Below are 16,345 nucleotides of genomic sequence, written 5' to 3' on the forward strand. Positions count from 1 at the left end.
GTTCAATATGTCTATCACGACACTCCATTTTTACTCGATCACAGTTCATCAAAAGAGTCTAAATTATTTTTTCTCATAATTTAATACAAAAATTGATTTTTTTAAGGTCAAATGTTCATAATTTTTATGGGCTCTAAAATACCTTGTTTCAAGGATATAGCATGGATTTCATTCAATGAAAATATATTAGTTTTCTTAACCAGTCAATATATATACATATTTCAATAGATATTTTCCTTTTAGACACTTCTTATAACTAGATAGAGATGCATAAATCTTCCTGATATTTGCAAAATATATTATTAACTTCATCATAGACATAGTAAGAAATTAACTTTTACCACATAGAAAAATCACGGCATTTGAATGAATTTGGCATAATTCAGTGGAGAAATTATATATTTCTCATTTTTAAAGGGATTACATCACTTTCATCGTTAAGATATTTTGTGTCATACGTATTTTTTTAATACCTACAATAGAAATGCTTGAAATAATATTTTTGATTTTCTTATTTTCAATTTTGCAAAGAATACTTGCACAAATGATAGGGGACAATGCATATCAAGAGATAAAGCATTGAAATTGTTCTTTTTATCCTGAAAGTGAAGAGGTGAATTCAATAGTTGACGTTTTAAAATTTTATCAAACAATGACTTCCTTTTCAGCAGAGGAACAACCAAAGTGGAATGAGTGTTTATCGTATACAATTAAGCAGCTTATGGAAGAGAATCCAGATATTGCAATTCGTGACGCTCGCAATCAAGCTTTAGAAAATTTCCGCAAAAATAACTATCCTTTATCAAAATCCGTAGCAGATAAATCCAAGAGAATTAAACATAGTAAAAAAGAGCAAGCAGCTGCTGTTGAAAAGATGAGTCCAGAAATGGCCGCTTTCATAAAGAAGACTAAAGAAGATTTAAAGAAAGAATTTCCATATTCTTCTGATAAGGATCTTACTGAACAGGCTAAACACAAGTATATCCTTCATATTGGCTCTCAATAAATTTAATATTAATGGATTTTTTACTGAAGAAATCAAATGAATAAAGGTACGGTATATTATTATTAATTCTTCCTTATTACACATATAATTTTATACCATGCATGCAAAAATAAAAATATAATTTTTATAATTTTGAGCAATTCTTTTAAAATACATGAAATTATAATAGCTATAACAAGAGGATACTAAAATTAACTTCTGAAACCATAAAAATTTTAAAATGTGGGGTTTTAAAGTAACAGACCCCATATTTTTTTCAATAAAATGGATGTACAGCGTATGAAATTGTTCGAGAACCAGCTATTTCAATGGGAAGATCGACTAGTTGACCTCGAAAATGAAATTTCTCTCATTGAAAATCAATTTCAGCTTGATTTAGCTACATATACACAAGCAGAAGATAATATAGGCCAAATAGAAAGGCTTTTAGATGCTTTTGAAGATGCAGTTATGCAACACGAAAATAACAAAACCAAAAATCCATCTATTTATTATCAAAATATCGACGAAATTAAATTATTATCAAGAAAAATCGAAGATTTCCAATATAAATTCGAAGATTCACGAGCTAAATTATTCAATGACGAGCAAATTTCTGTTTTAGAAGCAGCCAATTTAATATCAAATTCATCAGCTCGCTTTAATAGAATTGTTACCACTATTCAAGAAAACCAATAGATTTTGTTTTGTATTGTTTATTGTAAATATACTATTTTTGTACCATGTATTTCCTACAATTTATAACTTGAATGCGGAACTTCGACCGACAAGAGTGTATTATGCACTATTTTTCATCGCATTCAGACATTATGAGAGAAAATGCTTGTCATTCAATATTTCAAATTTACTTTTCCCTAATCAATTTCTATTTTGTATTTTTGTGGTTGCATATAAAATAATCATTATCAAAGAAACAATAAGAAATAAAATATCAACCTTGATATTAGAGAATTTTCAAATTGTTCATATCAAAAATAAGAACTTATTTAACCATATTCTATCGTCCAATATATGGAATTCTGCAATTCATATTCGGATATTTTAGAAAAATATATAAATTTAAATAACATGATCCAGATGATTATATTCAAACAAAATAATACAAGCACTTCAAGGAAATCATTACATTAGAGGTTTCAATGAATCTAACATGAATTATAATGCTGATGTTCATTAGCTGTGTGAAAATTTAAAAATTAAATGTCAAATTAATTAAATCAAATCCCAACACATCTTTTGGCGTTAATGCTTTTCGAAACTACTCAAATTTTAAATTCACAATAAAGCTGATTTCTATCTATATCTCATTATGACTAATGCATCTCAATTGATATGGTAATTTAAAATAATTATAAGTATTTAATAACAAACAAATGTTTTAAAGTAAATTATCATTGCTTCTTAAATAATCTAATCATTTCATCTTCAATTGAGTCCATTGGTCCGATATTGAGAAGTTCTCTAATTCTTTTATCTCTAATCATTAGATGATTAAAGCGCATATTGATTCCTTGAAGAGTTTGATCTAAGGCGTTTTCATCAAGTCTTTCTCCAGTTGCTAACAATGGAGCAAGATTGTTAGTGATAGAATTTATAATACTTTGCTTTGAAGATTCAAGTTCATTGATCTTGGTCAGTAATTCATTCTGCATCGATTTCAATTTCATTGAATTTTGAATTTCTAAAGTTTTCATATTTCTCTGCATATCATTTTGCATTGCATTGATATGAGATTCTAGTTGTTTAATTTTCAAGTTTGATGTAATATTTTCCTGTACAGCTTTATCTTTTTCTGTTTCAGATGTTTCCAGATCGGCTCTGAGTCTTTTAATTGCATCACTAGACTCATTTGTAAGATCCTTAATTTGCTTTAACAACATCTGATTTTGCTCTTCAAAATGTTCTTCCTTTTCTTTGAGATCTTGATTTAATTGAGCTTCCATTTCATCTTTAGCAGCTGATAATCTCTTATAGTTCTCAGTTAATACTTTGAATTTGTCTTGAAGTGTTTTAATCATTTCATTCATTGAAGTATTTTGAATTAAGAGCTGACTTTTCGCAGATTCATGTTCTGATAGTTTTGCTTGCAGATCATTAATTATCAAAGCTTTTTGATTAATTTCTTTCTCATTATTTTCTTTTAATGATCTATTGGTTTCATTTAGGTTTTGAACTTCGATTTCTTTCTTATCTAATTCTGACTTAATATTATTGAGGTCTTTTTCGAGATTATTTGTAATATTATCATATTCTTCAGTTTTTTCTTTGAAGAATGATTTAATCTGAGAAAGATCTCTCTTCAAATCACGAATTCTATTCTTTGATGCGAAAGCAACTTCTCTCAGCTTTTGAGCATTTGAAATAGCATCATTATATGTATCTGCATCCAGAGCAATATAAAGATCTACTATCTGCGCATCAATTTCTTGACAATGATCTGATAAATTCTGTAAACTTGAAAAGAGACTTATTATGTACTCTGAAAATGTTTCTCTCGCATTGTCACTTGTCATTAATGCAGCAAAATCGATTTTAAGGTCTGGAAATCTTCTTTCTAAGTATTGAGCAAAGTTGTTTACGTTTTTCTTCAAATCTGATATTTCAAGAGCGTTTTGTTCTGACGATTTTTCATATTTGATGAGCTTTTCTTGATAATATTTGGTTAAAATGTCAAAAATAGATTTGACTTTTGAAGACGATTCTAATATTTGATTCCTTACTATAGTGTTTAAAGAATCACTTATTTCTCTTGGAAAATCAAGTGATGACCAAATATTCAAAGGAATTGCCTCTATTTGAACATGGTTTTGTTTTTCTACAACTTTGACTTCTGTTTTTTCGCTTTGTTTAGATTGATTAAGATTTTCTTGATAACTTTTAAGTTTTGATTGCAAAGCATAAAGATCAATCTTATTCTTATTAAGTTCTTCTGTAATTCTATCTTTATCTCCAATAACTCCTTTATATTCAAATTTTAATTTGTTAATTTCATCATTTAATGATTGAATTTCATTATCTCTTGTCTGAACAATCTTTTTAACTTCTGACAATTCTCCTTTATATTCCATAACTTGCTTTGCACTCTTTTTAAGCTTTTTGTCTATAATTTTAATTTGTGCTGCAAGTTCTTTATTATCACTTTGGAATTGATTTATTCTAGAATTTAATGTTTCAATTTCATTATCTTTCGCTTGAATAGCTAACTTTTGCTCATTGATACAATGAGAAGCTTTCTTGAATTGAGAATTAAGTTCACTTTGTTTAGATTTAGACTTATCATAAGATGTTTTAGTAGTATTAAGCTCAGATTTAAGTTGATTTATTTGGTTCAGATAATTTATTTCATCAGTTTCTTTATTTTCTGTCTTACTCATTTCAGAGATCCTTATTCTTGCAGATAATTGAGCATTTTGCGTTTTGATTGAACTATTTTCCTCATTTAGGACTTTTAATTTTTCATTCTGAGAATTAATGGTCATTTTCAGTTCTGATATCTGAGTATTAAGATTTATGAACTCTTGAGTTGTTTGAGCCACTGGTCTATTACTTTGAAGCTCAAGATATCTCTCATGTTGCTCTTTATATTTTGCTTTCCATTTCTTCACTTTTGATTGTAATTTTTTGATTGCCAAAACGTATTCTTCTTGGTCATTTTGCTTACTCTCTGGTATTTTGATTAAATTTAATAATAACGAATTTGAATCGTTAATTGGTGAGTTAAAATACGAAGAAGCAGTATTAAAAATTTGATTTAGTTGGTTTTGTAAATCTTGATTTCTCTTTTTCTCTGCCGAAATTTTTTCTTGATATTCAATTTGTTGTTTTTCATATCCTTGTATTCTAGAATTTAATTGTATTATTTCAGATTTGTTAATTTCTACTTTTGGCTTAATTGGCGACTTTCTTGGTTCTTGATTTATTCTTTTCTCTAACTCTTCACAATTTTTCATTGAAATTTCGAGTCTCTTGGAGTAATCAGCACATCTCGCTTCAGATTCTTGTAAAGCTCTTGATAATTCTGCATTTTTCCGATAAGTTTCTTCTAATTCAGAAGAAACACTTACAGCTTTCTCGAATTGAGTTTGCAAATTCTTTAATTGCTTCCTCAATTCTTCATTTTCTTGAGTAAGAGATTGTATTTCATACTCAAGACTTCCTTTCATTCACTGTACGTTTAAAAATTTTACTCATATTCAATTAGAATTGGAAAGCTATTCAAACTATTTCGAATATTCACATCATGTTAGCTCACAAGCATGTAAAGAAGCTGCTTTCAAAATTTGGGGGCCATTGGGCTGCATCAGAGTAGTTCATTTTGCAAAATCAATATTCATTCAGCATAAACCGGAATATGTGTTTTGTAAAATTTACACATAATCCAAAAACATTCTATGAATTTTAGAAATTGATACTGAATAATTCCAAATTATTGAAACTAAGGATGAGATAGTTATGTTATTACCAATTAAACATATCGCATTATCAAATCTTAATCTCTTTCGTTTCTAAACGGAAAATTATTTTTTATTTCAAAAATACAAAATTTTTTATATTAAAAAACAACAAAATAAAGAATATTTACATCAACATAATGAAATTAGCTATCATGGATCATATTATTAATAACATCAATAATATCATCGGGAATTGGGTCTCCCTCACGAATAAAAATAGTATATGTCTTAATTCCAATGGCTCTAGCCAATATAACCGCTCTTGAAACCACATTATTTCTTTGAATTTCGATAAATTTTGATCCTTTTGGCAAAAACGCGACCAAATTTGATTGTTCGCCGTTAAATCCAATGAATACCTTACATCCAGCAACAGCAGCAACTTTATCTGTCAATGTCCATCTCTTTTGGAATCTTTGAACGAAATCTCCGCTGTTTGCTAGTTTATTTTGAATTGCATCACGCCTTCTTAATTTCTGATCGCCATCGCTTGTTACAAGGATGGCTACTTGTCCTGTATTGGAAAATGAAATTGATTCTGTCATAATTGTATTTGCAACTTGAGTTACTTGATTTGGCTCTGGTATTTTCGGAATAATTACTTCTTCTGCACATACTATGCCGCTTTCTGTCGTTACTGTGTTTTCTAATTTGAAATCTATTGATTTTAAGAAATCTTTAAGAGCAGGATCCATCTTAGTAAATGCTATAACAGATGAGGAAAGTATGTTATCGGGAATTGAGAATAAAAGTGGGAAAACATTTGAAATAAAGAATTGATCTGACATTTCTGCTGTTTGTGGTGCAAATATGACTCTAGGATAGTAAGTAGACTTCTTAGGTTGTTGAAGATACTTATTCAAATCGAATTTCGGAAACCATGGGTGATTATTCGGATATTCTTTGTTTGAATGAACGACAAACCCGTCATTTGAAAGGCATGACGATGCTACTTTTGCATAATATGGCTCGGTGATGTTAACTGCTGCTCTATATACATTTTGTACGTGTTGATCTGGTTGTCCTGAAAAAACAATTTGATAAGTCGGGTCAATTGAGACTTTGATATCAGTATTGATCTTCCATGGAATTGAGCTCCATGAAAAACCTATTGGTTTCGGATCTAATGCTGTGATTTTGGATTGTTTTGATGAATTACGTAAAAATATCGCTGTTAAAAAACCTAATATAAACCATGGAACTATATATATCATAACCCATAATTTTCTCCCAGGTTTAATTTCGCCCATCGCCCTATCATGTTGCATTTTTTTTGTATTGCACGAAAACTCGGTTGACTTCACTTATCATGAAAACATTTTTTTCGCAATATTTCATATTTATTTATGCATTTTGAATTATGTTAAATACAATTATTTTAGTTAAATATGTAGGCATATATATTTTTTGGTATTCGAGTGAATATAATTTCGATTTGACTACTTATAATCGATTAAATATAATTGTATTTGGTTCGGTTAAAATATTTTCATTTGATATAGTATAAGTTACTGAATGTATTCTGCAATATATTAGTACATATATCTAACTGTATAATGAGTTTATCTGCCTTTTATATTTAAAATATTACTTAAATGTCATTGGTTTCAAAAATTAGAAGATGTTTTTGATAAAAGAAAAATAATTTATATAATTATATATTGTTTGATTAAAATTGTGTAGATACAATATCGGCGATTGATCAAATTGTTGACTTGAACGTCACAACTTATTAGAAAGCATATTTTAGTCCAAGATTCAAATATGTATAATCAGATGTTATTTAATTAGTGCATAAAACAAAATACCTAACTTAATTCATCTAATTAAACTTGGATTATATTTTGTGATATTCAAGGGCTATATCATAAACAATACCAGATGAAGAAAGACAAAGTTATATTGTAATGTAGCTTATAATTAATCATTTCTTAAGTTTGTTCTCTCTATTATTTTTCTCATGGTTTTTATATAATGGTATGATAAGTGAAGTCAACCGAGTTTTCGTGCAATACATGTTGCATTTTTTTTAATTATAATTTCGATTAATTTTGTCACTTTTCTCATATGAAAAAAAAGCTCCAGAAACCAATTCTTCACCTTCAGGAACACAATCCTTTAAATTATATGAGATCAAGTCATAAACATGCAGCAAATCTCCAAGAAGGAAATCATAAGGTTTGGAAAAAAAATAATTGGGAAAAAAGTGCTTTGGCGTCGCGTCGCGTCGCGATGTAAATTATTCAATTTTGAGAAGTTTACACTATTTTTCAAAGCTTTATGGCGTCGCAAGGCCAAAATTGAATAGGCCCTTGTCGCCAATGTAAAGTTTATTTTTGCCAAGGTTTACGTGGCAATTGAATAAAAAATTGTGTTTTTAATTTGTTTTTTAATTAAGGATTGAAATACGTTATCAGTGCCTCACAGCCTTTGGTTTCTTTTCAAAAACGAGAAAACTTGCTCGACATTCTTAATTATATGTCAAAAATAAACTTTACATTGGCGACAACGGCCTATTCAATTTTGGCCTTGCGACGCCATAAACCTTTGAAAAAATGGTGTAAACCTCTCAAAATTGAATAGTTTACATCGCGACGCCACGCGACGCCAAAACGTAAGCGACCCAATAATTGTATCTCCCAGACCGGAAAAAATCATCAATATTAATAAGGATTATTATTAAATATACAAAGATGCATATCACATTTCGAATTCTGTGTACTCAATAAGTGAGTGTTCAAGGTTTTATCACTCTTTTTGAATAGTGAAGCATTTCATATTTTCTTCTCCAAATTATATGCTGATATTCTCATTTAAGTATATTATAAAATACCCAGTTTGATATTAACCACTACACATTCCACCATTGAAATTATCAACAATTTGGAATCTAAATTAACTTCATTTTAATCTTTTTCCCCATTTATCTACTTCACTTGTACAGAAAACGCACATCGAAATGGATTTTAAAAAAATTAATTTTAATTCAATTCTAATAAAATTGAATTTTTGGTTTCGGAAATTAATCACCATTTCTTACATCAAATCGAGTGATTATAAAATTAATCATTATAATTCCTATTTATTTTATTATCATTAAAATTTCAATTACCGAATGACAAATTGATCCGAATGATCTGACTTTTTAAATTGAGAACTTTACAAATAATCAAATGATCTTTTCTTTGATTCTTTTCATCAAAGCAGCTTTTAATCCTCAAGATCTCGACACTCTTCTCATTCCTGAAGGCACAAAGGAAATACGTGAATATCAATATGCAGGTTTGAGAAATTTTACTAAGATTTCGTTTCCAAATTCATTAGAAATAATTCATAGACATGCATTCTTTTTATGTCAAAAATTAGAGAGTCTCGAATTACCCCCAAATCTTTCAATAATCGAAGAAAATGCATTTGAATCTTGTCTAAGTTTGAAAATAGTCGTTTTTCATTCCGAAAATACTATTTTATTGGAATACTTATTTAGTGATTGCAATTCTCTTGAAACAATTCAACTTCCTTCAAATTTAAAATATATTTCATCATATTTAATATCTAATTGCAGTAATCTTCAAACAATATAACTTCCTGCATCATTAGAATCTATTGGAAGCTATGCATTTTATGGATGCAAGAGTTTACAACATATTGAGATTCCTCCAAACGTTACTTCCATTGGAGATTCTTGTTTTATTGATTGCTCCAATCTTCAAACAATACAACTTCCTGCATCATTAAAATCTATTTATAAATACACATTTTATGAATGCAGGAGTTTACAACATATTGAGATTCCTCCAAACGTTACTTCCATTGGAGATTCTTGTTTTATTGATTGCAGTAATCTTCAAACAATACAACTTCCTGTCTCGATAAAATCTATTTATAAATACACATTTTATGGATGCAAGAGTTTACAACATATTGAGATTCCTCCAAATATTACTTCCATTGGAGATTATTGCTTTTATTATTGCTTCAATCTTCAAACAATACAACTTCCTGTCTCGATAAAATCTATTTATAAATACACATTTTATGGATGCAAGAGTTTACAACATATTGAAATTCCTCCAAACGTTACTTCCATTGGAGTTTATTGTTTTTATTATTGCAGAGATCTTCAAACCATACAACTCTCTGCATCATTAGAATCTATTCAAAGCTATGCATTTTGTGGATGTTCAAGTTTACAACATATCAAACTTCCTCCAAGTGCTAATATGATTGGTGAATATTGTTTTTGCAATTGTACAAATCTTCAATCAATAAATTTCCCATATGGTTTAGACATACAGGCTGGTACTTTTAAGAATTGTATTAATCTAGGCAAAATAGATATTTCTGATATTACTTTAATTAATGATTATGCATTTTATAATTGCACAAAATTAACATTTGATTCTTCTCCATCTTCGAGCTGTGGTGTTTTTAAATTTGCATTTTCATATTGTTTAAGCATAAAATCAATTATAATTAAAGCAGATATTATTGGAGAAGGCGCATTTAGTAACTGCATTGGTCTCGAAACAATACAACTTTACATTGGGTCTTTATTTATTGAAGATAAAGCCTTTGAAAATTGCATAAATCTTGGAAATATTGATTTCCCAAATACTATAAGTTCAATTCGAAATTATGCATTTTATAATTGCACAAAATTAACATTTAATTCTTTTCCACAATCGCTAGATAATATTGGCAATCATGCATTTTCATATTGTTTAAGCATAAAATCAATTATGATTCCAACAGATGATGTTTATGAAGGCACATTTTGTAACTGCATTGGTCTTGAAACAGTACAATTTAATTCTGTTCATGTAGATATTGGACCTGAAGCCTTTGAAAATTGCATAAATATTGGTAAAATAGATTTCCCAAGTAGTATAGCTTCAATTGGAAAATATGCATTTCATAATTGCACAAAATTAACATTTGATTCATCGCTACATATAGTTCTTTTAGAATACGCATTTGCAAATTGTAAAAGTATTAAAAGTATTGTTTGCTCGGGAAATGAAATCCTGATAAGTACAGGGGTATTTGCAAATTGCACTAATTTGGAAAGCGTTGTAATTGAAACAGATTTGACTTTCATCAATAACTATCTATTCACAAATTGTTATTCATTAAAATCGATTCAAATTCCTGATACTATTAAAATTATCGGTTATCATTCATTCCTTAATTGCAGATCTTTGCAAAGTTTTACATTTCCAGAAAACATCAGAAAAATTGGGGAATCTGCATTTGAAGGTTGTATCAATATTAAAAGTATTACATTCTTAAATTTATCAAAACCAGTTACACTCGGTAATTGCTGTTTCAAAGGTATGAAATCATTAGAAAACATCACTCTTCCTTCAACCATTATTAACATTTCTTCAGAACTCTTTTATCAATGCACTAGTTTAAGAGAAATAAAATTGCCAGATAACATTACAGCAATTGGAGAAATGGCCTTTGAAGAATGCACTAATCTTTCTAGTATCGAAATTCCAAATATAGTTTCTAAAATTGCTACGAGAGCATTCTGTCATTGCATTAATCTCAAAGAAGTAACATTGGAGACTTTGATTGAATCTATACCTGTTCAATGCTTTTATGAATGTTCTTCTCTTGAAACAGTCAATATTAATTCAAATAAATGCCTGTTAATCGCCACTGAATCATTTTTCAACTGTAATTCATTGAAATCTATTTCATTTCCAGTTTCATTGCAACAAATTGGGCCACACGCATTTGCAAATTGTACAAATTTAGCAGAACTAACATTTCAAATTGCGCTCCTTCAGCTATGTGAGGGATGTTTTATTAATTGCACATCATTGAATAAGATCAATTTACCAAAGAGTCTTAAAACCATAGAAAAGGATTCATTTTCAAATTGTTATGAATTGCATGAAATTATTATTGAATCAAACTGTTCAATAACAGAAAATGTTTTTGAAAATTGCAGCAAATTAGAAAGCATTGTTATTAACTCACAAAATTATGATATATTACAAATTGAATCTTTCCATAACATAGTCAAATCAATCACATTTAATGTATCAGTCATTAAATATCCATCAGTTTCATCATTCTATCATCTTGAAAGCATTACCATTGTTTCTCATGAAAACGCTTCATTTATCGACGAATATTTCATCACATCACATAACGTTAATATTACTATCATCGGAAACATCAAACGAATTTCAGATAAATCATTCTCTAACAGTTATATCAACACATTCTTGTACTGCGGTGATCGTTCAGTTGAAGGTCAATTCCTTTCTCAAGATCGAGTGAAAATTGTTAATGTTTCAGAATACTATCCGCACAATAACATTGGTGGTGTTCATGCTCATAAAACATCTAACTGTCCAAACTTTCCTGATAAAAAATACTTCAGACTTACCACACTACAAATTATTATGATTGCTATATCAATTGTTATTGTTATTTGTATACTTATATTCATAGTTATCAAAATCCAAATTGTTCGAAAGTCACAAAAGGTCTATGAGAGTAGAATGCTAATGGAGAAGATTATTGTTGCAGATTTCGGATAATTTCATTTTCCTGATATTTTTTAAATAGATTTGGTGACTTTATTTTATCCTTTCAGTTAATTCTTATTAAAACTCAAAGATGTCTCAAAAGAACATCGAAAGCAGAATCATTTTTGAAAGACTTGTTAATACTGAATTTGAGTAATTTTATTTTGTATTTTCTATTAATTAAAGATATGTATGTTTATATATTTATATCATTTAAACGGTAATCTGTTGTTTTCATTCGTTAACACTGCACGATTGTCTATATGTACTCTCGCATTAAAGATATGTATGTTTATATGTACTCTCGCTTAACGTACATTTTTTACCCAACTAATTTTTCACAATTTTTGGCTGTTAGATTTGGATTGTACTGTGAGGGGATAAAAAGTATACACCCGACAGAGCATTCTAGGCTAATACATGTATAGTGAGAAATGCTTTAAAATCAAAGAAAACATTAATTATCTAAATACGATTATTTTAGATCCATATGCTATTCGGCATTAGAATCATTCATAAGATAATTAACATCTTTCTTCTAAAAATTGAGCGAAGTTCAATTTTTGGAGGAATGATTGTAATTCTATTTCATGCGCAAGTTGATTGAAAATACACATCAAAGTTAACAAAATCATGAATATTTTCAATTACGGTATTCACATCAGCTGCCAGAAATTTTCAATTAAATGTCAGATGGGCGTAAATAACACCCTCAATTTCCAAAATATAAAAATAATTTAGAAAAGTGACAATGACAAATGAAACCTTTGATTTCAAACTTCATATAGAGAATTTAATAAATAAAGAGTCATACAAGCCATGGGAACCACTAAAAGAATACTATATTAATACACAATTTTATAAAGAGACTAATATTCCACAAATTTCTTTAGAAACGCAAAAGATTCACGTCCATTGTAAAATCACAGATGATTTTACGATGCTACAGCAATATTCATTCGATGAAGAAACCGTTCCTCCAAAAGTTGTTTGTTGGAATGATCTTTCAGCGTTAGATTCCAAATCGGCAGAAAAAACAGTTAGAGCAGGTATTAAACACGAATATAAAGTATTTTCAGATAAATTATCTTTTACTTTCGATTCAGTTTCACATGGAAACAAAGATATGTTACCAATTCCTGAAAATACAAGTGATATGCAGCTTATTTACCATGTAATTGATCCAACTATTACTCAAAAGTCGCGTGCAGCAACCAACGCTTCAGTACAATCTTCTAGGCTGATTTTATCACGAAGTGGTAGTCAATTTTATTCATTAACAGATCCATCACTGATATCAACACCCATTGCTCCTTCTTCTCCTATACAAGAAGACCCTCCAAGTTTAAGATTTTTATCTGGCCAAGTTCCGGACAATACTGTTTTCATTTTTGACTGCAGTTTTGCAGACGACGCACTCAAAGTCTTAACCGAGAAATCAAAAGATATCATTGTCCTTGCTGCTTCTCAAGATACTTTAAATTATTACCCTCAGCTTCCTTGTGACTTATTTACGTCATGTTTATTGACACCATCAAAGGTTGCTGTGCTCTGGGAAATCCAAAATAATACAAATATTCGAAGCGGATTTTTATCAGACATTGATATTCAAATTTTGATCGATATTTTCAACGAATACCACGTATTTTCCGAAATACTTGACATGCTCGATAAAGCGCTTGAAGCTTACGTTGATACAATGGCTTCTGAAGTTATGGAATCAAATCCTTATTTATTCCAAAAAGTTTTCAGAAAGAATACATTCCTATCACGATTATTTACTAATTTCATCTTTTCCCATCGAATGATGAAGACAATTTCCGCAATTCCAACTTCATTTCCTCCTTTACCTGATATGTCAACCCACGAGCTCTGGGATTCGTTCTTCTTCCAAGTTGACAGGGCCCTGTACTCATTAAAAGAGTCAATGAAGCCAACTCCAAGAAATATCTTTGCATACAACGATCTCTTGGAAGAACAGATGAAGCATCTCGAGAACTGGCTCCTTTTCCCTAAAAAGGACCGACCATCTCCAATGGAATTACCTTTTGTTGAGATTTTAATCAGTTCTCCCGAATTTTTCAAGCGATCCATCCATTTTTGCGCCAAATTCGTAGAGATTTCGGAAGAAAGGACCAAGAGCCTGATGGAAACAAGGACTTTTCCGATTCTTCATCTAATATTGAAAGATAAATCAACAATTGAAGAGTCGGGAGATGAAACAATAGCTGATTTTACCTTTGTTATCATCAGTTGTGTCCTTCTGAAGAGCTCTTTATTGAATTATTTCACTGATTACATTGATTTTTGGTTAATGCTTATGAAATCCGAAACAGAAAAGCTTGCAATATATTCATTATCAATGCTTTTATTGTTTTCATGTATAGAAAAAGGAATACAGAAATTGAATGATGAAAAATTCATTCAAGAAATGATGTTGTTTACAAAAAGTGACAAGTCCCCTTATCTTCGTACATTATCCCATATAATATTAGGCCATTTGGGGCATGGAATCAAAGAACCGTTGGAAGAAATGCAAGACGAGAATGATCCAATGGCCAGAGCAGCAATTGTTTCCAGAGTTATTACAACAATTGACAAAGAAACGTCGGATACAGCTCGCGATGAGATGATTTTCAATCTGATTGCTTTGTTGAATGATCCTTACAACAGAGTTCGCGAAGAAAGTTTAATTGCTTTATCTCATTCTTTGGCAACTCAGCCTCCGAACTTCTTTTCAACGCTTAAAGACTATGTAGCGACATTTAATGACGATTCCGTCGAATCGAGTATCGTAAAACTCCTTGCTCATACGATTAATATTTTGATGTACGAGCCTTCAACGAGAGTATCCCAAAGAATCGAAGAATTCTTATGCTACATCGACGCACAGATCGTAAATGTCCAAACAAAGCCTCTGGAATCTAATTTCACCAATGGATTACTCAATAGAATCGCACATCCACCGATTACTAAAACAAATGTATCATTATCGTACTCCGCGAACCAAATGATTGCAGATGAATGCATTCTAACTGGTTCTCCGTCCATTTCTCCCTCAGGATTACTATCATGTGCGGATACAGCAGGTAGAATGCATGCGCAAGTCACTTCTTACGGTATTCCAGCCCGCCAGGTCTACAATTTCTTCAAAACTAGCCTAGTTCCTGAACATATTCCGTATGATTTCAAAACAATGTACAATAACAGGCTGCAGGCGAGGTCAATGATCGAATATCAGACATTTATAGATGATATGAGAGTACTTACTGTATCAAACAGATCTCAACTCTGCGTAATTAATACTTTGAATAATTTTGATGCTGAAAGTTCGTTTTGGATGAATGAACCTGATAATCCGAGCATGGTTTATGTCGATTATATGCATAAGAATGCTCATTTGCTGTTTTCGAGCGGTGGAAACTCATCAAAAATTCGAATTTACGATATCGGTTCTTTGAAATCGATAACAGACATAAGAATCAAGCGAAAACCACTAAGTAAGATGCAGTGGTTGAAGCCATATTCGACTTTGTTCTATGTTGCCCAAGATAACGTTTACATCTACGATTCAAGGATGCAGAAACAAGTTGCAGCTGTTGAGGGAAGTGACATGAACTTTTTGTCCGCAAACGCCTGTACCGCTATGCCACTTTACATGCTACAGTCCTCTAAAAATGGAAAAATCAGAATGATTGATATGAGGACAATGAAAACTGTGGCTGAAGAAGGCATAGGAGGTACTGTGAAGATGTTTGATGTGCATACACAGCTTCCTTACGCTGTTGCTTTGACAAATAACTCATTTGTAGGAATTTCTTTTGAAAATGGAACAATTTCAACTGTAAAACAGGATTTGGATACAACTCCTGACGGATTTTGCCTCCATTCGAGAGAGAACTTGTGTGCAATAAGGTCTGTAAACACAATTTACTCTAGAGCTCTTTTGTATTAAAATTTTATATTATTTCTTTTAAAAAATAATGTATCTATCACTAATTAAAAAAAAAAAAAAAGGTAGTGGGGCCTCCAGGCACTTCGTGCCCTCTAGCCCTGAAGATGTTTAGTATAAATGAAGTTTATATTCGGAGGGCCTCCAGGCACTTCGTGCCCTCTAGCCCTGAAGATGTTTAGTATAAATGAAGTTTATATTAGGAGGGCCTCCAGGCACTTCGTGCCCTCTAGCCCTGAAGATGTTTAGTATAACTTTGTCCGGACAAGTAAGGGTCTATCGTCGCTACAGGAAAAGTTACAGGCGTTCCAAGGAAGTATACTTTGAGAAGCCTTTTCCCCTTATAGAATGAGATCGGACGGTTATTTTACAAAACTGACAACAC

The 16,345-nt window shown here is 30.5% G+C and overlaps 5 protein-coding genes across 5 annotated transcripts, besides 3 other annotated features; 3 read left to right on the forward strand and 2 right to left on the reverse strand.

Moving 5' to 3' along the window:
* Positions 1-639: 639 nt before the first annotated feature.
* TVAGG3_0608530 (tropomyosin family) lies at positions 640-1,970 on the forward strand (the record flags this gene model as incomplete). The annotated part of the gene is made up of 1 exon (XM_001578946.1): positions 1,271-1,684. One exon carries the CDS (start codon positions 1,271-1,273, stop codon positions 1,682-1,684), a length of 414 nt encoding a protein of 137 aa, XP_001578996.1.
* A 427-nt stretch (positions 1,971-2,397) lies between these two features.
* Positions 2,398-5,211, reverse strand: TVAGG3_0608540 (Rad50 family; the record flags this gene model as incomplete). Its single annotated transcript, XM_001578945.1, has 1 exon — positions 2,398-5,169. The coding sequence occupies one exon, from the start codon at positions 5,167-5,169 to the stop codon at positions 2,398-2,400; it is 2,772 nt and encodes a 923-aa protein (XP_001578995.1).
* Positions 5,212-5,301: 90 nt separating this feature from the next.
* Positions 5,302-6,745, reverse strand: TVAGG3_0608550 (protein of unknown function, DUF563 family; the record flags this gene model as incomplete). The annotated part of the gene is made up of 1 exon (XM_001578944.1): positions 5,604-6,728. One exon carries the CDS (start codon positions 6,726-6,728, stop codon positions 5,604-5,606), a length of 1,125 nt encoding a protein of 374 aa, XP_001578994.1.
* Positions 6,746-7,671: 926 nt separating this feature from the next.
* Positions 7,672-7,748: a mobile genetic element.
* Positions 7,749-7,973: 225 nt separating this feature from the next.
* Positions 7,974-8,071: a mobile genetic element.
* Positions 8,072-9,683: 1,612 nt separating this feature from the next.
* Positions 9,684-12,183, forward strand: TVAGG3_0608590 (antigen BSP-related family; the record flags this gene model as incomplete). Its single annotated transcript, XM_001578943.1, has 1 exon — positions 9,684-12,020. The coding sequence occupies one exon, from the start codon at positions 9,684-9,686 to the stop codon at positions 12,018-12,020; it is 2,337 nt and encodes a 778-aa protein (XP_001578993.1).
* A 577-nt stretch (positions 12,184-12,760) lies between these two features.
* TVAGG3_0608600 (TOR signaling) lies at positions 12,761-15,995 on the forward strand (the record flags this gene model as incomplete). Its single annotated transcript, XM_001578942.1, has 1 exon — positions 12,949-15,963. One exon carries the CDS (start codon positions 12,949-12,951, stop codon positions 15,961-15,963), a length of 3,015 nt encoding a protein of 1,004 aa, XP_001578992.1.
* A 14-nt stretch (positions 15,996-16,009) lies between these two features.
* Positions 16,010-16,345: part of a mobile genetic element that runs on past the window's edge.

Source organism: Trichomonas vaginalis, chromosome II, assembly GCF_026262505.1.
Source record: "Trichomonas vaginalis G3 chromosome II, whole genome shotgun sequence".
NCBI classification, from domain to species: domain Eukaryota; phylum Parabasalia; order Trichomonadida; family Trichomonadidae; genus Trichomonas; species Trichomonas vaginalis.